The sequence below is a fragment of the Girardinichthys multiradiatus genome, chromosome 5 (genome assembly GCF_021462225.1).
Source record: "Girardinichthys multiradiatus isolate DD_20200921_A chromosome 5, DD_fGirMul_XY1, whole genome shotgun sequence".
Taxonomy (NCBI): Eukaryota; Metazoa; Chordata; class Actinopteri; order Cyprinodontiformes; family Goodeidae; genus Girardinichthys; species Girardinichthys multiradiatus.
In genome coordinates, this window is record NC_061798.1 from 1,703,663 (window position 1) to 1,727,917 (window position 24,255).

Consider the following 24,255-nt stretch of genomic DNA (forward strand, 5'->3'; position numbering starts at 1 on the left):
GGATGCAAGTTATTTGCTGATCTGCTGATTTGCCTTCTTTTCCATCAGAAAAATATATCCAGACTTCTGCATGTTCTTTAGTCCAACTGGTAATTTTGACTTTCTGAGTGTAATGAAATCTGCTGCTTTGTATCTCATACCATTATAAATCATGAAAAAACCAAAAACAAATATACTTTATTCATTTTAATAAAAAGCTTCTATATTCATAGATGGCAATCTTCTCTCAGAATAACTTACATTTTTACTCTAGTCCTCAAACCTACCTCAGACTGAAGAACTTTCTGGAGAATGACATCTACTTCAGGTCAATAGATGGTTATGGTTCAATTTATACACACACCCACCCACCTATCTATTTGTCTGTGTATTAGTTTGTGTTTTGTTTATTTAAACCTGATTTAGTCTTTGTTTACCTTTTGCCTGTGTTATAATGCTAATTGGTCTCATTCCCTCTGTCTTCCTGCAGTCTGTTTCCACACCTGTTTCAAGTTCCCCTGATTACCTGGTCCCTCTCTTCAATGGTTCCAAATGCTCCTCTGCTTACATCCCCAGGTCCATGTCATAAAGTCCTTGCCTGTTCACCTGCCTGAGTGACCGTCTGTAAGTTATCTATTTTCGTCATTAAACCTCACCATGATGCAGCTTCCATCTTCCTGCTTGCGCTTTGGTCCTGCTCAATACCAGCCGAACGTGGCACTGTCTCTCTGTCTATGCTCAGGTAAACAGAAGACAATGAATTGAATTAAATACTTTCTAATCGACTTTATTGTTTTACATTACATTGAGCTGTGCTGGGATGAATTGGATTGAATTGAATAATTTTCACTAATTGGTTGCATATAACTGGAAATTACTGAAAAGTGTCCTGTAAAGTGCTCTGGAGCTGACAACTGTTTTGAATTGGCGCCATAAATAAAGTTAATAAACGGAACCGAACATGTTCTAGACGACTTATTTTTCCTGACAAACAGCCGTCCTCCCTCGGTAAAAGTGCCACCTCTGTGCTCTTATTTTGAAGGCTCATGTGGTTGGTTTTCCTGGGATTAATTGACGCGACAGCCTCCGGGTTTATCTGCTTCTATGTGACCGGCCTTATATCCACAGCGGCTTCCATACACATGCTGCGTGCCCTCCGAGGAGCAAGAAGTGGACCTTGACAGCGAGAGAGAAAGAAAGAGAGGGAGAGGGGCCAAATGTGAGAGACTGATCAGCCACAGCAGGGCAGAGCAGATTTCGGAGAGGCTTTTTTTTAAATCCCCCTCTTTATGCTTCTCGGATCACAAACTGTCCCAGACTTCATATAAACATGCACCTTTTGGGAATATCTCTGTTTCTGGCGTATTTGCTGTACTCTAACCTGGCCAGCGACTTCAGCACCAGAGACTATGATGAGTACTCGGAGCAGGAGCCGATGGACGAGCCGGTGAGTTACTCGGAGGACAAACATGTTTGTCTGTGCGTGAAAGTTCTGACAGAGTCAGAGAGTTGGCCCACTGTGGACCCCCACGCTTCATCATGTGCTCATTTATAATCCCAGAGCATTTCTTTGTGAAGTTCCACTGTGGGAGACCAGAGAGTGTAGGCAAGCTTTAAATGTACGAATACTGAATATTTCTTTATTATTTGACAACCATGTTTCTTTTCTGATCTACTCTTTTTATAACAGAAAGGGGCTGTTTTTTGTGACATGAGTGCCTTAAAGCAGTTAACCCTTTTGAAAAAGTAATAAGAAAACATTTGTTTTCTTAGTACTCAGTAGATCTTTTCAGACAAATGAGTTATAACGTCACTTTAGTTAACTGGCAGTGATGCTGAGAGGGATAATGCCTTTACTGTCTAAGTGGGAAGTCAGTACAAGAAGGAACTGGCTCTTGGGTTTGTGTATGTTTTGGTATTTATCATCAGAAGCCAGCAATAAAAATAAGAAACAAACCAAAAAAACAAGGGGCCACTTGATTTTTATTTTAAAATAAAAACATTATCACTTCAAAATAAAAGCTGTTTTACTTTTTTGTGTTAAAAAAATAAGTAGAATTTTAAATTCAGGTTGATTTTCTTTTCAAGTTTAAAATAAAACCTAAATGACTGGTAAAAAGACAGCTTTTTCCATTTCCCATCCTGTGACCGCAGGAGGCGCTGCTCCATCTGCACACCTCTGAGGTGTTGTTTGTTGCTACAAATATAGGTGAACAAAGGAAAGGCAGGTCTAGATATATATATATATATATATATATATATATATATAATTTTAGCAATGTTTCAAAGGTGAAAGAAGGAAATCCTAGAAACCTGTTTAATATGGGATTTAAATGACATGTCCTGGTCAAAAGTAACACCAAGGTTTTTTACTTTATTACCGGAGGTCAATTTAATGCCATCCAGGTTAAGTGATTGACTAAGCAGTTTCTTTTTTTAAAGACTCCGGTCCTAAGACGACAACTTCTGTCTTGTCTGAATTTAGAAGCCAACAATTTAAAGTCATCCAAGTTTTTATGTCTTCAAGATATGCTTGTAGTCTATCTAACTGGTTGGGTTCATTAGGATTTATGGATAAGTAAAGCTGAGTATTATCAGCGTAACAGTGAAAATGTATCCTATGCTGCCTGATAATTTGACCTATTGGAAGCATATATATAGTAAAGAGAATTGGCCCTAGTACTGAAACCTGTGGTACTCCACAATTAACCCTGGAGTTTAAAGATGATTTATAATTTACATGAACAAACTGGAATCTGTCAGACATATAAGATTTAAACCAGCCTAGCGCTGTTCCCCTGATCCCTACAGCATATTCCAGCCTTTCTAAGAGAATATTGTGATCGACTATCAAATGCAGAACTGAGATCTAACAGAACCAGTACAGACACAAGTCCATTATCTGAGGCCATAAGAATATCATTAGTGACTTTCAGCAGAGCTGTTTCAGTGCTATGATGAGCTCTGAAGCCTGACTGAAACTCTTCAAACAGATCATTGCTGTGTAAATGCTCACACATTTGATTAGCAACTATTTTCTCAAGAATTTTAGATAAGAATGGAAGATTGGATATAGGTCTGTAATTTTTCAAGTCATCTCAATCAAGCGAAGGTTTCTTAAGTAAAGGTTTAATTACAGCTAACTTAAAAGCCTGTGGTACATATCCATTTACTAAAGATAGATTAATCATATCTAAAATGGGGCTGGTAATCAGAGGGAACACTTCCTTAAATAATTTGGTTGGGATTGGGTCTAACATACAAGTTGAAGGTTTAGATGAAGCTAATATTTCTGATAACTCAGGAAGCTTTACAGGATCAAATCAGTCCAAACACAAATCAGGTTCTGCAGTTATTTCCAATGTTGTCTCACTTGCTGAGGATGAAGTAATCATCTTCGGGAGTATGTCAAAGACTTTCTTTTTAATAGAATCAATTTTATTTAAGAAGAATCCCATAAAGTCATGACTGCTGAGAGCTAAGGGAATGGATGGCTCATCAGAGCTATGACTCTGTGTAAGTTTAGCAACTGTATTAAAGAGAAACCTAGGATTATTCTTGTTCTCTTCTATTAATGATGAGAAATATGCTGTTCTGGCTTGGCGAAATGTCTTTATACAACACTAGGCTATTTTTCCAGATTAAGTAGGAATCCTCTAGGTGTGTAGAACACCATTTTCTCTCCAATTTTCTAACATTGTGCTTTAAAGTATGCAGCTCTGAATTAAACCAAGGAGCTAGCCTCCTATGAATGATTACCTTCTTTTTCAAGGGAGCTGCATTGTCTAATGCATCACGCAATGATGAAGAAACACTATGAACAAAAGAATCAATTTGTGAAAGGGCAAAAACAGAATTATTTCCCTCCACTGTGCTTTTCAGTGATAATGAGGATTCTTTAAAGGTTGTTACAGCATCGCCTGATAATGATCTACTGTAATGAAAGTTTCTTTCAGGCGTGGAGTACTTGGTTAAATTAAACTCAAAGATTATTAAGAAATGGTAAGACAGGACAGGGTTATGAGAAAATATTATGTCTTTGCACTCAATGCCATATGTCAGCACAAGGTCCAGCGAATGAAGACAAAGGTGGGTAGGTTTGTCAATGTTTTGAGCAAAGCCAATTGATTCTAAGATGGCATTAAACGCTATATATTGGCTATCACTTTCAGTGTCAACATGAATGTTAAAATCCCACACTATAATTTTATCTGTATTTAACACTAAATTAGATAAAAAGTCTGAAAACTGATCTAAAAATTGAGAGTAAGGGCCTGGTGGATGGTACAAAACAACAAACAGAAGTGGTTTTAGTGCTTTGCAAATTGGATGAGAAAAACTAAGGATTAAATATTCAAAAGAGTTGTAGCTATTGATTGGTCTGGGACTAATCAATAAATTGGACTGAAAGATGGTTGCTACTCCTCCTCCTCACCCAGTATTTCGAGGAATGTGAAAATTTAAATAATTAGTAGGAGTTGACTCATTTACAGTAACATAATCCTCTTGCTGCAGCCAGGTTTCTGTGAGACAAAATAAATCAATCTGATTGTCACAAATCAGGTCACCAACAAGCAAAGTCTTTGAAGAGAGAGATCTTATGTTCAATAGGCCACATTTAATTGTTTTATTTTTCTTTTCGGTCTGAGTTGTGTTTATTTTTATGAGATTTTCCTGATTTCCTCCTTTTAGATTATTTTTTAATCTATTCAATTTTGGCCGTGGGCGAGACATTGTCTTAATAGGGTAATGGTAACCAGCATGTCTGCTGTAAGCAATCCACCCAGGTTTTACTTAATCAGCAGCAAAGGAAAGCCAGAAGTATCGCTCCCATTTGAAAAACATAATTATTAACATAATGATTGTTTAGATAGAGTATGTCAATTCTCAGAAAATTTCAGTTAGATTTGTGCATGTTATTTTGAGCTCAAACTTCACAAAACCCCTTTGGGCTTAAGAGGTTAAACACTTACACTTAAACTCAAGTTGCCATCTCTGGCTTCAACCACTCAAACTAAAGGTTTAACCTTATGCTGAAAAAGGTAAAAGATTAAAGGTGATATATTGAAGTGAATTGACTAAGACTGCATGATGGAGGAAAGGACAAAGTAGAAAGCAGGGAACATCCTGTGGGTGGTGTGTGTGTGTGTGTTTGTGTGTGTATGTGTGCGTGTGTGTGTTTGTGTGTGTATGTGTGTGTGTGTGTGTGTGTGTGTGTAGCTGGGTGGGCTGTGGGTGGTGCAGGATTAGTAAGGGGTATTTTTAAATTATCCAAAGAAAAGAGCCATCAGAGACAGGTGTCACAAGGGTCTAGTATGTGTGTGTATGTGTGTGTGTCTAAGTGCGTGTGTGGCTTCCAATAAGGCAGAGCAGGCCAAAAGGAGAAAAAGAGTGTTAAGCAGCAGTGTTGCTATTTGATCACAGCTAGTCGTAATTGGGATGGTGAGTTTCTCTTTGGCAAGCAACAACTACAGACACCAGAACCAGTTAAAAGAGATTTATAAAAAGCTACAATAATGTAGAGCGGTGAGTATCTTTAGGTCAAGGAGGCTACAGGGAATTCTCCGGAGGAAGACAGACGCGTTAGTGTAGGTACCAGATGATGGATAAGAATGAAGATGTGAAATGTAGGGGACTGTTACTGGGGGGCCTTGGTTGAATTGGTGAGCAGGGCAAGTACATCCATGATGGCTGAGGTTGGCAGTTCCAGGCTGTGTGTTATTCGGTGTGTAATGATGGTTTCTTCTGACAGCCGAAGTCGAAGGTTGGACAGGCAGGCGACAGTCAGAGCAAGATGTGAAGAATAAGAAGCTGAGCACTCTCAGAAGCAGATGGGTTTTTGTTTATGGCCAAAGGTGACACGCCTTGATGAATCTGTCAATGATCTGTCAATGGATGACTGTTTTATTTTTCAAATCGGGCAGTCCAGTGATGAATTTCACCACAATGTAAAACTAGGGGTGACTGGGAATGGAGAGGGGTTGAAGCAGTCCCGAGGGAGGACGATGAGAGTTCTTATTTCTGGCACAGATGAAGCATGTCGAGATGTACTGGATGACGTCAGAGTTTACAGACAGCCACCAGAAGTAATGACGGAGGAGACCAATGGTTGGGTTAACCCCTGGCTGGGAGGAGAAACGGGAGGTGTGCGCCCAATGAATAATTTTAGAACTGACAGATGATGGGACAAACTGGCGTCTGAGTGGTCCCCTCCAGGATCGGGTTCATTCAGGAGAGCCCTTTGAACGGTGGTCTCTAGGTTACAGGACACGATAATACAGGATGAGGGAAGGATGGGCTCAGGGTCACTGTCCTTCTCCTCACATGAAAACAGTCATGAAAAAGCGTCTGGTTTAATGTCGCGAGAACCGGGGTAGTAAGTTATGGTTAAGTTGAATTGGAAAAAGAAGAGGGACCAACGTGACTGATGGAAGTTGAGACACCTGGCTGATTGCAGGTAAGAATGATTTTTATGATCTGTCCATACTATGACTGGCTTTTCTGTGCCCTCGAGCCAGTGTCTCCATTCCTCAACTGTCAGCTTGATTGAAAGAATGCACAGGGGTGCATCTTATTGCCAGAGGGAGTTCTTTGAGAAAGGACGGCCCAACGATGGGACAATCTTGAATGGGGAGGATGAAACATGATTATAATTCATGGTGGTTGCTGGGGGTGATCAGTTGAATGGGTTTGGTTTGATGAGTGATAGTTTCTAAGGAACGGCCGTCCAGGGAGGTGACATGAACAGGGACAGCCAGAGTCAGAATGGGGATGTTGCACTATTTCACTAAATTGGGGCTGATGAGGTTTTGGTCTTTGAGCTGTTTTTGGTTTATGCAGAGATTGGATTGAATCTGAAATCGGGGACTATTTTGGTCATTTTTTTCCTCCCACCAAAATCCTTGTTTTCATTGGTGGGCTGGGGAGTTTGGGCACACAGTACAAACAGCAATATTGTAACTAAAGTTGCCACAATATAAACATTGCCCAGAAGACATTCTTTTGACCTCTCTTCAGGAGAGAAGCAGGCTCAGTAGTTATTGAGATAGATGTGGAAGCATCTTTTCCAAGAGTGCCAGGAAGAAGCCCAAAAGATTTACTTTCACAAGTGGAGCATTACGTCTAACGGTTTAATGCACTTGATTTTTATAATAGAAACTCTATTAGAAACTGCTTTGGGATTATTTCAGTTGTTAAGGACATGGAGACAGAAACGAAAAGGAAAAAATAAGAAACAAGAAAGAGAGAGAGGTGGGGCAAAAAGGAAAAAGGAAGAAAAGGAGCAAAGAATGGAGAAGAAGAAAGATGGAGAGATTACAAGATAACACCCTAGAACGCAGGTGTCAAACTGCAGGCCAGTAACCTACAACTTTTAGATGTTTAAATGCTTCAACAAACCTGAGTCAAATAATTAGGTCATTAGCAGGACTCTGGAGAACTTGACTGCGTACTGAGTAGGAAATGCAGCCATTTGTTGAGGTGTGTTGGACCAGGGACACATCTAAAAGTTTCAGGACACTTGTTTTTTTCTGTATTTCTGGTTAATATTAACATAATATTAACCATATATTAATATGATAAGTAAGGCTGCACGGTGGCGCAGTTGGTAGCGCTGTTCTCTTGCAGCAAGAAGGTCCTGGGTTCAATTCCCAGCCAGGGGTCTTTCTGCATGGAGCTTGCATGTTCTCCCCATGCATGCGTGGGTTCTCACCGGGTACTCTAAGGTGACCAACAACACTACTTCTTAGAGGAGGTTAGGCTAGTTAGGGGAGCAGCGGTTTGACTATAATTTTGTATAAAACAGCAGTAAAAACAGACAAACCTCAGGGATCATTGCAACTGTTTGTGGGTGGTGGGGACTGGCCAGTTGAGAATGGCTTGAATTTCTGCTGGATCCGCCTCTACTTGCCTGCTGTTTTCAAGGAGCTGCTGCAAGACATGGTGGACATGTCTTTTATGCTCATCAATGTTCTTAGAGAAGATGAGAATATCATCCAAATAGACTAAGACAAACTGATTTTTAGAAGTCCCACAGAACATTGTTTACTAAAAGACAGTGCATTGGTCAACCCAAAGGACATCACTAGGTATTCAAAGTGTCCCAGGGGCGTCTTAAAGCCCATCCTCCACTCATACCCTCAAAGATTCTGAGAATGTGTTGCGAAGGTCAGAGTTGGAAAACACAGTCAAACAATGCATGGTTCAAAGGCTGAGGTGAGAAGGGGCAACAGTACTTATTTTTGATGATGATTTGATTGACTGCAATAGCCTATGCAGGGACGTAGTGAGCCGTCTTTCTTGCTGACAAAGAAAAAAAGTCGAGAAGTTGAATGTTAGATGATACCTGCTGCCAGAGATTCATTTATGTATTTCTCCATACCTTTTTTTCGGGATTGGATAGTCTGCTGGAAGGAAGGGGGGCACTCGAAAATAGTCTTACGGCATAGTTGTGTGGATGATGTGATGGAACAGAGAGAGCCCTGAATTTACTAAAAACCTGTTTGAGGTCATGGTAGTTGGCTGGGACGTTGGCTAAATTAATACTATTTATACCCTTATCAATGCTCGACCAAGCAGGGGAGACGAAGGCAGATTGGAGTCAGATGGAATAACGGTAAGAACTCGAGGGTTCCACTCTCCCTTCCTTCCAATTGAGGTGGGAGTTGTGAACATGAAGCCAAAAATGTCCCACAACCAGAGAAGACTGAGGAGAGAGTTAAACAAAGGAGGTAATCTTCTCACAGTGGTTAGCAGAAATGACAAGTTCAATGAGCTCTGTTCTGTTAGTGATAAGTAATGATTTACTGGTAAGTGCTGAAACGTGAATCGGTGAGGGTAGGGGAACAGTGGGAATTCCTAGTTGCTCCACAAGGTTCTTATCAATAATATTTTGCTCAACCACAGTCATTCAGAGCTTGTGTCTGAAATGAGTCTTGGTTGAATTTAATAAAGGTATTGAGTGAAGTGTTGAGAAGTGTGTCTTGAGTGTATTTTGCTCCGTCCCTCATTACGGCTTTTCTGGGAGGCATCTGTGGTGAAGGACTGAAGAGAGAGAGCAAAAACAAGTGAACATTGTAACAGGAAACCTCCACATTTACCAGTCTCCCCCGGAAAATGGTTTGGGAGTGGGGAAGGTGGCATCTCGAAACAGTAGTGCATAGGAAAAAGTGCATAGAAATAATTTATTCTCCTTTATTATGATACATTTCAATATTTTACTAAAATGTGTAGAGCAAGAAGAGATTAAAATATATTCTGTTTGAATGAATAAACATAAAGAGTCATCTACTTGTGGGGTTAGAAATGGAGGTTATGAGAAAGATGAGGTGGTCAAAGAAAGGCTTCAGCTTGATCGGTGATTATTGGATACCTTAGAGTTATTCAAGGTTTGATGTATTAATCAGGGGCTAGCTAGGCAATTTGTACACAATTTTCGATCTTGTTTTGCCCCTGATTCCGAATCAAGAAAGGCTTGCATCAGTCTGCACTAGTTGTAGTCAACAACCTCAAATAGTGTTCCAAACTCTCATCATGAGTATAACAAAGAATATAGTAAACTCTCACCAAATCATGTTCCTTTTTAGGTTAAACTTAACATAATTTAAATTGCATCTGTTATTTTTTAGGAGACTGGTGCAAAAATGTAGTCTATCCAAATTCTTATGGTATATTCTATTACCGCCATCTACTGGTATATCTGTTCCTTTAAATTGCCGCCCTTGCGAGAGTTTCTGCAAGAGTTTGATGTGTTCAGTTGGCTTTAATTGGTCTAAAAAATTACGTAATCTGTGATCCCTCAGCAGGTCCAGTTAAGTGTGTGACCCCTAATCTGTTATTAGGAACACCTAAATCACAAAATCTGTGAAAGTCCTGTCATGTATTCTCAGCTTTAGTCCATGTATCATTCTGTTATAATGGCATTTAGTGGTTGAATTAACTTGGAGGTTTTAGGCAGAGATAAAGAGCAGATTAACCAGGTCTGCACCTCATCTTTAATCTCCTTTATGTTAAGCAAAAATATTTATGTTTTTAATAAATGTGGCTTAATAATTTGTTGACATGGTAACAGACTAACTGCCTATTTCAGTGTTATTAATTAAAAAAGGATAGTATTCCAAGATGCTGCCATGGAATATACTCATTAGAACATATGTACTACATTTCAATCATGAACATTAGAGGAAATTTTAATGATTATGAAGTTGTTGTCCCAACTTAAACTAGGGCTGCAGCTATCTATCATTTTAGTAATCAATTAATCTAGTGATTATTTTTTGATTAATCTAACAAGAGATAGTAAATTATCATACTTCAGTAAACAAGCGTTTTGAATTTAAAACATTTATTGTGCACTTTAAATGCATTCTAAATGGCAAAATGTAAAAACTTAATTCAATGCTCAGAACATGGCATTTTAATAATAATGTATTTAATAAAAAAGCAACAATGCATTTTGTCGCATGTCGCAAGGTGCATTTGTACAAAACATTTGTAAAAACATGAACAATGCTTAGGTGCAGCTAAAACTATGTCTCTTGAGAAGTTTCAGCCCTAACTTACCTTGGTGGTTCTACTTTGATCTCCCTTCCCATATGAGAACTCTAACCTGACCTGTGGTTGAGGTGAACTGAAAGAAGTGTGACTGTTCTTAATGTTTATTTCTAACTGTACTTTTGGGAGAATGTCTTCGTAAATGCAGTGTAGCAGCCACCCTTTTAGAATTTGATTTGGCCTCAGATTTGCATCTTGTGCACAAGTTTGCCAGGACGCTTTATGCAGACTGCCAAATATTTAATCGCTGTTCTTATCTTTCCGCTTTGAACTACTGTATTTTTCTGCTTTCTGGCTTGCATTTCTCTGACCAATTACCTCTTTCTGCCTCAGATATTGGGTTGACATGTCTTTGAAAACACTATTTGTGAAAGCTATTGTGAAAGGTGATAGCTACAAATAATGTCATATATTGTACAGTTTACGACTGTAATTTATTTTGTTATTTTTTGACAGAACACTTTATCATTGTTATTTTCTGATGTTGAACAAATTTCAAACCACTAGTTGCCAGGACAGCAGGAAAGTAATCCTTAATCTCAAACACTGAAGTCTATTTTTGTGATATTACTTCAATCTGTATTTTACTTGTCAAATAGAATAATCTGTGGAATTTAGAAATTACAGATACAAACCAGAGGCTGGAGCTTTTACATCTACATAAGTGCTTCACTGATGAGCAATAGATTTGGAGTCAATTTCCTGCTGATGTTTTTAGAAGAAAACATACTGACTCTCATGTTGAGGCTTTCCTTTTGTCTGGTAGTGGCAGTTCTGTTTGTCCATTAACTTTTTCTTTGTATAACCCTGATACCTTTAAAGAAATATTAACTCTATTAACATTAATTAATTAAAATGGTGATATCTTCTAAATCTGGTGATATTTTATCCCAGTGATGGTTGATCCAAAAAGCTCGGTCCTGTATGTGGACTGTAGTTAAGCCTAAGCCGTTAAAAACATAATAAATTGCCTGTACTTGTAGGGTTGAACCAGTTACTACATAGTCAGGGGGAGATGACAAAGCTATTTGTGGGTGCAAAGTGTTGCAAATGTGTATGTACACATTGTGCAACATCTGAAATATGACATCCCATTTGTGTTATCATTTTTTTCTTCACGGAACAAAGAACAGCAGAAATGGAATTTACCCAGATTTATATGAGTCATTATGCATGTATTTAAGAAAAATCCCACCTATATTAATGCAAATTATAGTTGTGCTTTATTTTTTGTTTATTATTCCTTTATAATTCAACAAGTTATATTTGTCATTTTTGTATAGACCACATGTTTATTGATATAACTTGATATGTTGCCAACAATCCAATTAATTTCAGATACATCGATGAAAAAAAACATGATGACATTCCCCTTTCCATCTGGATGCAGTGCGATTCACTGATTGTGAAAAGTACAGTGAAGATTCAGTGCAGGGCAGAAGTGCTCCTGCATGTTTTTGGTGCAATGTGCTTTGTGAATCCAGAGCACAAACACAGCATAATAGTGGAGGAGATTGCACTGCTTCATGAATTTCTGACTCAGTTTTGTCTTCATTTTTATATGCATTTTCTCTGAAAGTGAAGTTGAAAATCTCCCATGGCCTGCACAGTTACCAGATCTAAATATTATTGAGCCACTTTGGGGTGTTTTGGAGGCGCGAGTCAGGAAATGTTTTCCTCCACCAGTATCACGTAGTGACCTGGCCACTATCCTGCAAAAAGAATGGCTTAAAATCCCTCTGACCACTGTGCAGGACTTGTATATGTCATTCTCAAGACGAATTGAAGCTGTATTGGCCGCAAAAGGAGGCCCTACACCATACTGATAAATTATTGTGGTCTAAAACCAGGTGTTTCATTGTCTACCACGACTGACTGGGGGGTTGAGAGAACAGAGCAGAGACACAAAAAGAACACAGAAGCATTGATCCAGGAGTACTTTCTATGGGAAGGAAAAGTGAAACATTAGTGTTGTAGCTCCGTTAGTGGCATCTAGGAGAGAAAGACAGCTAAGCAAATGAGCCAGTTTTCCAGTCTAGAGTATGAAAAAGAGCACATACAGTTAGTCAGTCAGTAGTTATACATTTAATGCACAGCACTGACTTATATATACAGGGGTTGGACAATGAAACTGAGACATTTAGTGATGCAATACTGGGTTAAGCATAATAGTAGGTCCATTGCAACTTATTGCAGAATTTACATATATTTAAACTGAGCTATGTGTAATTTTATATTTTTATTGATTTTAAATTCTATTTATATAAAGCATATATATATAAATCTTAGTTATGGTTTGATATTTTGTGATCTTTTTATTTTTGCAACTATGGACCTAATTCCTGTGTAAACGACATTGTTTGATCGATTGATTGATTGATTGATTGATTGATGAATATATAAACAGTTAAACTTACATTATTAATGAATTACTGTATTACTATAATGAATTTCTAGATGTTAAAAGTAAAGAGCATACAAAAGATCGAAAAGAAAAGCATTAATTTATTTCCTTACCAGAACAGACAGTCAGAGAGAATATAGTGATTTCCACATAATATCTCAGTGGTAATCTGTTATTTATATTGTTTCATTTATTTTTGATTTATACATTTTTGGGTTCGACTCCCGGCCGGGGTCTTTCTGCATAGAGTTTGCATGTTCTCCCCGTGCATGCGTGGGTGCTCACCGGGTACTCCGGCTTCCTCCCACAGTCCAAAGACATGCCTGTTAGGTTAATTGGTCACTATAAATTGACCTTAGGTGTGTGAATGAGTGTGTGCTTGGTTGTTTGTGTGTTGCCCTGTGATGGACTGGCAGCCTTTCCAGGATGTACCCCGCCTCACACCCATAGTCTGCTGGAGATAGGCACCAGCTTCCCTGCGACCCACTATGGAAGAAGCAGCAAATGACAGACTGACTGACATTTTTGGTGTCTCTAAATTTTATACTACTGAATAATAGTCCCCTCCTTCTGTCAAACCCAACTCTTAAATGTGAAAAAAGGTTTTTGATATAATAAATACAGTGCTATGAGTCATTATGACATCACAGAATTTATATCCCAAATCTGAATTTACCATCAACAACTGATGTAAATGCATTGTCAGTTAGGTTGTGCCCTATATGTACCCATACCAGTATTGAACCTCTAATTTCAAACATTTGGAAGTGACATAGTACTTTGACTATGACGCTGTTGGTAGACAAAGATAACCATGGAGCAGAGAACATGTGAGTATACTTGAGATATGACCTCAATAAACTCAGCTCAAACATGTTCAAATAAAAGGTGTTAAAATGCACCATTTCTTTCATTTATCTGCCACAACAAATCACTTGTTCAGGAAGTAAATGCATGAGAAACGTGTTACTATTATTAATGTATTTATAGTAGCCTCATTGCTCATATTTCAATTCCCAATATGTGGATGCATTGAGCGGCGCACATTCCCGTGACGCCATGCATATCACGGCAGGCATGCGTTTTGGCATTACGCTGTACGCTGCTCATTGTTTTGCCTCTACATTACCCCTGTGACTATAGCGTTCTGGCAGTTACATAGAAGTTAAAGGGACTGTCATAACTCTCCCTAAACTGCTTGGGATTATACCTAATGAAGTTTGCTGGTGCGTGTATGATTACACGACCGGCAGTATTAAAACAAACAGGTCAAAAATCAAGCTAACTCAGGAGCTCTAAGCATTATTTTTCCTGGCCCTGCATGGACCTGATGACAAGATAGAGCCAGTTTGTCAGTGGCATAATACATTCTTTCAGCAGTGTAAAAGTGAAGCACTGGAACTGGAGGAGTATACTAGAGGTGTGCACAAAAAATGGAAGAAAAGAGGAGAATCTTTTTAAGTGCCAGATTGCAAAGCTCAGCCAACAAGAATGTATAAAAATGTCTTATATCTGAAAACAGGATCAAGACCAGTTTGCACCATACCCTACCTCTAGTAAGAATTCAGTAAGATCCATTCATAGATGTTTGCATATTTAAATGTTAATACACACATACACATGTATGCACACACACATACACATATTAAGTGTGACTGTCAATATCACTAGGTTGTGTAAATAAATCTTGGTCTTTTCTGCTGGTGCAGATGAGAGATCAAATGATTAGGATTGTGACTCAAGCACACCTTGTAAATTAAAAAAACATTAAGAAATAAGATATTAGGGCATCTGTTTGCCTGATTATCAACCTGATTATAATGACATGATAATGTGGCTGCAACTTGGCTCTAAGGTGTTGGAAAGGCACCTCGGTTCCTTTACGGAACCAGTTAAGATCTGGCTCTAGCACCGGTGCTGTTTTAGTGCTTTAGGACCACTTTATGGGAAAAGCCCTATAACAGTAACAATGCTGAAGTTACCCATGTAAAACATAGTTGCTCCAACCTGTGGTTGATTCCATCAGTCAGCCACAGACTTTATCTGTGATGCCATTTTTCTTTACTAGGTTTTGTATGAAAGCTTCTATACAATATCTCCTAAAACAAATAAAGAGGAAGATTTCTTAAGGCAATCCCAAATATATTTTCGAATGAAACCTTTGTTTTGGACCAAAACATTTTACCTAATTTAAACAGTTTGAAACTAATAGCCATTGTTGCTCTTTGACCCTTTCCTTTACTTATCCTCTCCATTCTTTCCTCAGCGTTTTGTAACTTCATTCCATCTGTCTGCATCTAAAATAAGGTTGATGTAATCATTGTGAAATGATCCTGTCTGGAGCAAATGTACACCAAATAGCTAAAACTGAAACTCCAGTTCTCAGGAACACATTTTGGCCTCCCATTATTACTGCAGACCCGTTTGCAGACCTGTTTGATTTTAAAGCTCTTGTAAGTATGTGAGAGCTCATTCATTAATGTTTTGACATGTGAAGGTTAACTGCTGGTGCTGGACCCTCCAAAGACTGACCTGCAGACCTCACTGTTTTCTGAGCTACTGGGGTCATGAAGTAATGGAACCCCCCACCCCCACCCTTACATCATCACCACCACCAGCTGATACCAGGCAGGCTGGATCCAAGCTTACATGTTTTTTGCAATCAAATTATTACACTGTCATGAGTGTCACAATTAGGGGTGGCAGCCAGTGTGGTCTTCTGCTGCTGTAGTTCTTCTACTTTATGGTTACCCAGGCTGTTTGTTCAGAGATGTTTTTTATGCATCCTATGCAAAGTTGAACAGTGACGTATTCCCTAATCATGATAAAGACTAGGAGGGGAGGCGGTGTAATTCGTTAAAGAGGGACTGTGACAGAACAGATGTACAGTACAGACCAAACGTTTGGACACACCTTCTCATTCAAAGAGTTGTCTTTATTTTCATGACTATGAATATTGTACCTTCACACTGAAGGCATCAAAACTATGAATTAACACATGTGGAATTATATACTCAACAAAAAAGTGTGAAACAACTGAAAATGTCTTATATTCTAGGTTCTTCAAAGTAGCCACCTTTTGCTTTGATTACTGCTACGCGCACTCTTGGCATTCTGTTGATGAGCTTCAAGAGGTAGTCACCTGAAATGGTTTTCACTTCACAGGTGTGCCCTGTCAGGTATAATAAGTGGGATTTCAAGCCTTATAAATGGGGTTGGAACCATCAGTTGTGTTGTGCAGGAGGTGGATACAGTACACAGCTGATAGTCCTACTGAATAGACTGTTAGAATTTGTATTATGGCAAGAAAAAAGCAGCTAAGTAAAGAAAAACGAGGGTCCATCGTTACTTTAAGAAATGAAGGTCAGTCAGTCCGAACAATTGGGAAAACTTTGAAATTGTCCCCAAGTGCAGTCGCAAAAACCATCAAGCGCTACAAAGAAACTGGCTCACATGAGGACCACCCCAGGAAAGGAAGACCAAGATTCACCTCTGCTGCGGACGATAAGTTCATCCGAGTCACCAGCCTCAGAAATTGCAGGTTAACAGCAGCTCAGATTAGAGAACAGGTCAATGCCACACAGAGTTCTAGCAACAGACACATCTCTAGAACAACTGTTAAGAGGAGACTGTGTGAATCAGGCCTTCATGGTAAAATAGCTTCTAGGAAACCACTGCTGAGGACAGGCAACAAGCAGAAGAGACATGTTTGGGCTAACGAACACAAGGAATGGACATTAGACCAGTGGAAAACTGTGCTTTGGTCTGATGAGTCCAAGTTTGAGATCTTTGGTTACAACCACCGTGTCTTTGTGCTGCGCAGAAGGGGTGCTGCGCCAGATAACCTGGCCTCCACAGTAGAGGGTGACACGGGAGTGGATTTTCTCTCCTGTCCCATCCTGCTCCCACAGAAAAATGTCTTTTCCCATTCCCAATCCCAGGCCAGCATAAAAAAAAAAAATCCTGTTCCGTCCCACTCCTGGTAAATTGACTTTAGAAACTGTACCTCAATGGTTCACAGCCCTGGTCCTCAGGGACCCATTCCCTGCAAGTTTTAGATGTGTGTCTGCTCCAGCTCACCTGATTCAAATTCTGACATATCCTCCTATACTGGCATCAAGAATGGAGGGTCAAACTGGACAATATTAATACAATAAAATCATTATTAAATAAATAAATGTTGTGAATGTCCCATAAGTGAAGTAAATGTAACATGAAAGAAATGTAACATTAAATGTGCCATTAAATTAAAGGTACCATTTATTTATTTAATACATCATTAGAAACAATAAATGTACCATTATATCATGAAATGGACTATTATGCAATTAAATGTGCCACTGAATAATTAAGTATAATTTTAAAGACGACATGACGTAATTAGTGGTACACTTAATATTTAATGATGTATTAAAATAAATTATACATTTAATGGTACATTAAATGTTTTTGTATTTCACCATGTATTTATTTAATATCTTCCCTTGATAAAGCCTTTCCCCTCTACTGTGGCAAAGGCACTTAACTCTTTAGTGCACATTCGAGCAATTTTGTTGGTCAGATGAGACCTGACACGTGATGGTACTTTTCGTTTGACAAATGAAGAGATGTAGGGCTGATTCAATCCAGAATCTGCCTTACAAATGCACCTTAATCACTGGTGTACTTACGACTAAACACGTTTCACAAGCAGCAGACTGTTTGTAAACACCGCTGCATTCAACTCTCCTGAAGTTCGGTAATATTTGCGACTTTCCTGTCAGCTCTATGAGTTTAATAGATAAGTCCTTACTTCTGACTTTACGTTGCAAATCCAATTTTACCATGTCCAGTTCTTCACCTGCGTTTGCTCCCTCCATTCTCTACGCAGGTGGAAAACATCGAAGCACTGTTGGCTTGTGGGTTGTGTAGTTCATTTGAGTCGCAATATAGTATATGCTTCTGAGAAAAAAACTACACAATGGTGGTGTCGAGCCAAGTTTTTTTCTTTTCTTAAAGTTTATAACAAAGTCTCAGTTTTACATTTCCAAAGACAATTGATCCTAGTTTATTTTCCTTCTTATTGGTTAGCTCCAGCTCCCGTCTGCTCCCATTCATTTTTTATCCCGTACCGTCCCAATCACGTGATCTTTACTAATGCTGTCTCCCGTGACCCGTGGGATTCCCGAAAAAATGTCAGCCTCTACTCCACAGTCACCGGACCTGAACCCCTGAACACAATCGAGATGGTATGGGGTGAGCTGGACTGCAGAGTGAAGGCAAAGGGGCCAAGAAGTGCTAAGCATCTCTGGGAACTCCTTCAAGACTGTTGGAAAACCATTTCAGGTGACTACCTCTTGAAGCTCATCAACAGAATGCCAAGAGTGTGTGTATCAGTAATCAAAGCAAAAGGTGGCTACATTGAAGAACCTAGAATATAAGACATATTTTCAGTTGTTTCACACTTTTTTGTTTAGTATATAATTCCACATGTGTTAATTCATAGTTTTGATGCCTTCAGTGTGAAGCTACAATATTCATAGTCATGAAAATAAAGACAACTCTTTGAATGAGAAGGTGTGTCCAATCTTTTGGTCTGTACTGTAAGTGTCGAAAGAAACCAGAATTGGACTGAATTAGGAACCATGAGAGTTAGAAAGGTCTTTGACAGTGTGGGAAAATACAGGGAGTTTAGATTAGCTGGAGGAAACTGACCACCAGGGATCCTTTGTAGAAACGAGGGAACTGGGGCAGGATATGATGTAACACATCCTCCACCTCCAACAGTTTATTTAAAGCCATTCATTAGGGTTTGTTGTAGTTAAAAAAGAGATTGGTTGTAGGACAAACATTGTGACATGCTAAAAATATCTTTATAAAACGTCACAAAGAGCTAGAATCCAACCACAGCTTTTGGATTTATAAAAAATGTGACAATGAAGATTTATGTCCACTCTCCTTTTTTGCATCAGTCTCATGGTTTGTGTCAGTGTAACTCCCAACGTGTTTACTACTGAGAGAAAGACCAAAGCAACATTAACTTGTGTGTGCTCATGAATAAGTTAACCAGCTGTGACTGTAAAACAAATACAGCCTTGATAGATTTTAAACTCTAACACTGGCAGAGAAGAAGAAAGAAAACACACAACTAAGTTTGAGTGGGTTGTTTGTTGAAGAAAAAGGCAGTGGTGCAAATAGCTATACCCCCTTACCATATTATTCATCTAAGGGTTTTCATATCCATGTAACCCTAAAGGAAGAAGGAAGGAAGGTGATTCTATATAGCTATAACTCCTACTACTGCTGTTTTTGTGTATCTGACATTAAATCAGACACACACACAAAATTGTTTCTATTTGCCAAATACTAGAATAATAAGTAATTTTTAAAGAATTTGTTATTACTTTCTTCCACTTCAGAAGTTGACATAAGATGACTGTCCCTGTAACCGAAGGACTTTTACTTGATAACTTGACTCAAGTCAAACTTGAGTCACAGATTTGATGACTTTAGAATTGACTTGGTTATATTAGTAAAGACTTGCAACTCAACTTTGACTTGAATACTAATGACTTGTGACTTGACTTGGAGTTGAGCGTCTTTACCTGATATGACTTGATGTGCTCAGTAAAATCTAACACTTAACATGCAAAACACTAATGATAAAAATACAATATTCATTTGCCTCGCTTGTTTTATCACATCATTAGTGTTTGCCTCCTCACACTCCCTCACTGCTCCTCGAAATCAGCTGATTTCCTTGTCCAGTAACATAGCAGGAGACTGTCACAAAGTGGCCACTAAGTAGGGGCGGCAGAAAAATTATTCCAAGGATAATTTTATTCTGTTACGAAGACTATAAGGTATCCAATAAAACAAAACATGTGGTTGTGTGTAAAACATGTGGTTTAAAGATTACTGACGGTGACATGACAATGTTTGACATTTGAAGCAACACAAAGAACAGAAAGTCAAAGTTACATTACACTGAAAGCTAAAGCTAGCTTTCCAGTGAGCATTGTTTTCTTTTATTATTTTGTGCGCATATTAGTTAATGAAGCAGAATATGTGGCGTTTTTTTCCCATTTTGTCCATTCCAGTTGTTCTACTGATGTTCTTTTTACAGATTTTAACACAGTCAATAGCCATCGCTAACTGCTAAGATTTGTTTTTATTTATTATTTTCATCTGACAAAGGTGCAGTCAGGGAATTATCCAGAAAGAAAAAAGTTGAACATTTATAGAAAGCATTTATTTAGACAACCTAACCCGAGACCAAGTCATGACCAAGACCAGAGTGTAGCAAGACTGAGTCAAGAACAAGACCAGACACAGCCCCACACTACATGACACAATAAAATATGAAACATGATCAAAAGTGTTTCTTAAATGGATCTGACAGATCCACGTTCCCATAAAAACACCTAGTTATTAAACACTCAGACCTGAAAAATACTTAACCATCTTTATTCAATACTCCTGGTTGAGTTCCATCATTTAATACAGAATGTAAAATGATTATTCATTGTTCCTCACAAAAGTTCACTTTCTCCGCCTTTCTCACTTTCTCCGCCTTTTGTAAACAATACATAAAGTTTTTTAAACCAACAATCCTTGTAAATATGTGTGCAAATCTAAACCACATAGCTTCCCCTCTCTCTCTGCCCCCATTCCCTGTCTAACTACTGTCAAAACTTAATGTAAAAATAAAGGCCACTATTGCTGCAAAAAAAAAACAACCACATAGCTAAATGTCAGTCAGTCCTTTTCTACCACTTCTTCCATAGTGGGTCACAGGGAGGCTGGTGCCTATCTCCAGCAGTCTATGGGCAGGAGACAGGGTACACCCCGGACAGGTCGCCAGTCCATCGCAGACACAGCTAAATGTGTAAAACAGAAAAAAAGAGCCAAACATTCAACATTTAAAATGCAGAAAAGCTGTGTATTTTAATGAATACAATAATTCTATGTGAAATCTTGTGATTTATAAAAGTAAAAAAAAAAAAGAGCGGTGTCATTATAATGCCTCCCCTACTAAAAACCCTCTCCACTGCTGCAGAGGAGACAGAGCCTGACAGCAACTTCAATGCCAAACTGTTGTGGGAATCTGGCATGGTTTTTGACGCAGAAGACAGGTGCAGAGTCACAGATGGCATCAAAGTATTTGTGTTACAATACCTGAATCCTGGACTGGGCTGCGCTTCTTGTGTGCCTTGTAGCAGGACAGAAGGCGAGGGCATTTGAGTAGGGGCGAATCACTGGCTGGATCCATATTCATGGCTTTTGAGCCAGTTTCATCTTTAAGGCACATCATGTTCTCCACCACTAAGATCGATGTGTCTGAAAAACAAACTAAACACAATGACTAAGTCAGATTTAAAGGGATATGCACATATAAGAGTTAAATGAAATACTTTCAGGAACTTTTATAAGAAACATTTTTAATTATCGACGAAGTCATATTTTTGTTTTTCCAATAAACATAAGAGGGTAATGTAAATTTAAATGCTGGTTATTTCATCCAGTGCAAAGGTCAGTAATGAAATGATTCCATAAATCCTTATTTCTTAGGTTATAAGGTGCTACTGTACTAAATCATGTTACCAGCCTAAATGTAAAGAGCTATAGGTTTAGTAGGCTCAGAGTATTGCAAAAATATTTTTATGACAAAAATAAATAGATGAAATGAAGACTCTTTTAATTCCACTGTAAGACTAGTTAAGGCTTTTATGGGCTACAAATTTAAAACATTTTTTGATTCATAATTTTCCAAATAAGACATTTATTTTCACCAGATCAAAATGTAAACTAACCTGTCAGTGCCTTCTTAGTGTTGGGGCCATCCATTTGGTCGCACATTTTGACATGCACCGCTCAACAGACTTTGCAGCGCTGACATCACTGGGAGCATAAACCGGCTGAGATGCGGAGTTTCCCGCTTGTCTCAAAGGACAGCGCAACGGAGGCGCATATCTGGAGAGACAAGAGCTCGCAGGCGAACTTTTGCTCCACAAGGCCATTCCCGGAAGAGCTTGAAAGCTGGAAATCTGTCTGATACGAGAAGATCAGGAGATTTATTTACCGATCGAAGACCACGCCGACACCCGGCGCAGGTGGAAACCCACAGAGGTTCTATGTCCAAAGAGAGGAGTTTTCCTCCTTGTGTATGCAGTCGACTAACGGTTCATCTTTTCCCCTCCTGGACAGATGAGAAATTACCGTTTTTTGTTCTTGATTTGATCACGGACGCGTGGTCCCCCCTCCCCTCATTTTTCTTCAGACGTGATCCTCAACCGGTGGAGAGTAGAAATCAACTTCAAAGTAATTTCGTTATTTTCATATTAAACCGGATAGGTGCATTTAGAAGTCTGGGCAGGATGAGGCATAATGAAAGAGAATTTAGAATCACCAGTAGTTAATCTAAGGTATTAACTTGTTGCATGCAATACTGATTGAATTATGTCATGCTGAGCTGTGTTTTGATTTGGTGCGCAAGCGCTGCTGAATCGTGCGTGGTTAATGTTTTGTCCGGCTGATCTCAAATCAGCCTGGAGTTAGAAGTTGGACTTTTACAAGTTTTCATTCAAAGCAACTGCGGTCTGGGCCTCGCCCGACCATTCTCTGTTCCTATTTTATTGCTGGAGATTTTCCACTGAGTTCCCGCCTCAGAGTTTTATGACTCTTTGTTAAGATTTGGAGCGATCAGCTAGTTGTGGCTAAAGGGGCGTGGCCCCACCGTTTTGTCAGCTGATAACTACTGGTTTGATCTTCATAGACACTAAATGCGCATATATATTTTTTTCTTTTATTATCATTGTTAGGTGAAGGTTTTTGGACCAGAATAATGGTATATAGGGATTATTTGGCTTCAATAAATCTTCATATATATAATTAAGAGAAGCGTTTGGTTCCACTCATGGGCACACAACATCCTTGTAATCCTTGCTGCACATTTCGTTTAAGGCTTTGTGATCCAGAGCTGTGAGTGTGTACTTGTTTGAATGTACTGTTCCAGTGAGTAATGTTTGCAACTGGAGCAGTCCTGTTACTGCCAAATATAGACTCAAACTTGTCTTTTAATTGTGAGATGCTAGGTAATAGAGTAATGAACTGTGATGTTTTGGCTATGGTGCAAGAAATGGCCCAAACCTCCTTCATGCTGTCAGTCACTACAAACTGCAGAGTGTGATGAGTAGGAAAGATTTTCACATGTTGACCAGGGCAATTCTTTGTCCACTGAATTAACGTCAGACAACACCGAGTTATCAAATCTTGAGCAATGGCTTTCTGCTTTGGCAATTGTAGGCTGTAGACCTGCACTTTTTGTGTAACAAATGATATAGATGGCTGTGCGACATCTGTCTGTTGCCCTGCTTTGTGCTCCAATAACCTAAATACTAGGGAAGAGGAATCAGTAAAATATCTGGAGGCAGCAGCCTAAGCAAAGAAACCCAGACTTCCCTTTCCCCAGCCACTTGGGCTAGCTTGTCCGGGGGAATCCCAAGGTGTTCCCAGGGCCGAGAAACATAGTCCCTCCAGTCTCTCACTCGGAAATGGCACTCTACCCTTTTCCAGCTTAAGACCATGGCCTCGGACCTGGAGGCACCGATTCTCATCCCGGCCACTTCACACTCGGCTGCAAACTGCTTCAGTGAGAGCAGAAGATCATGAGCTGATAAGGCCCAAAGGACCACATCATCCGCAAAAAGCAGAGACGCAATCCTAAGGTCAGAAAACTGGATCCCCTCAACACCTTGGTTGCACCTAGAAATTCTGTCCTTAAAAGTTATGAACAGAATCGGTGACAAAGGGCAACCTTGGCGATGTCCAACCCTCACCGGAAATGAGTCCGACTTACTGCCTACAATGCGGACCAAGCACCGGTCATACCCGGACCTAACAGCCCGTATCAAAGGGCCTGGTACCCCATAATCCCGGAGTACCCACCACAGGATTCCGAGAGGGACACGGTCGAACACCCTCTCTAAGTCCACAAAGCACATGTAGACTGGTTGGGCAAACTCCCATGCAGCCTCCAGGACCCTGCTAAGGGTGTAGAGCTAATCCAGTGTTCCACGGCCAGGACGAAAACCACATTGCTCTTCTTGAATCCGAGGATCGGCTATCCGACGGATATCCCTCCTCTCCAGAACCCCCCAATAGATCTTACCAGGGAGGCTTAAGAGTGTGACTCCCCTATAGTTGGACACCAGATGGTGGACCAGAATTGCCCCAAAGCCATACGGAAGTCATTTTCCGCGCCCAAGTCTTTGCCTCAGCAACCACCCGAGCCGCATGCCGCTTGGACTGCCGATACCCATGAGCTGCTTCCGGAGTCCCAC

At 39.5% G+C, this 24,255-nt stretch overlaps 1 protein-coding gene across 3 annotated transcripts in view; it reads left to right on the forward strand.

Annotated features, from left to right (window-relative positions):
* Positions 1-511: 511 nt before the first annotated feature.
* vegfc (vascular endothelial growth factor c) overlaps positions 512-24,255 on the forward strand; it is a 138,904-nt gene continuing 115,160 nt past the window's right edge. The window contains exons 1-2 of one of the 3 annotated variants that reach the window (XM_047364646.1): positions 512-603; positions 1,022-1,426. In XM_047364646.1, coding sequence (XP_047220602.1) covers positions 1,310-1,426 — 117 coding nt within the window. In that variant the 5' untranslated portion in view covers positions 512-603; positions 1,022-1,309. Of the gene's footprint in view, positions 722-1,021; positions 1,427-24,255 lie in introns of all 3 variants that reach the window. The other 2 variants (XM_047364645.1, XM_047364648.1) reach the window with 2 other exon arrangements.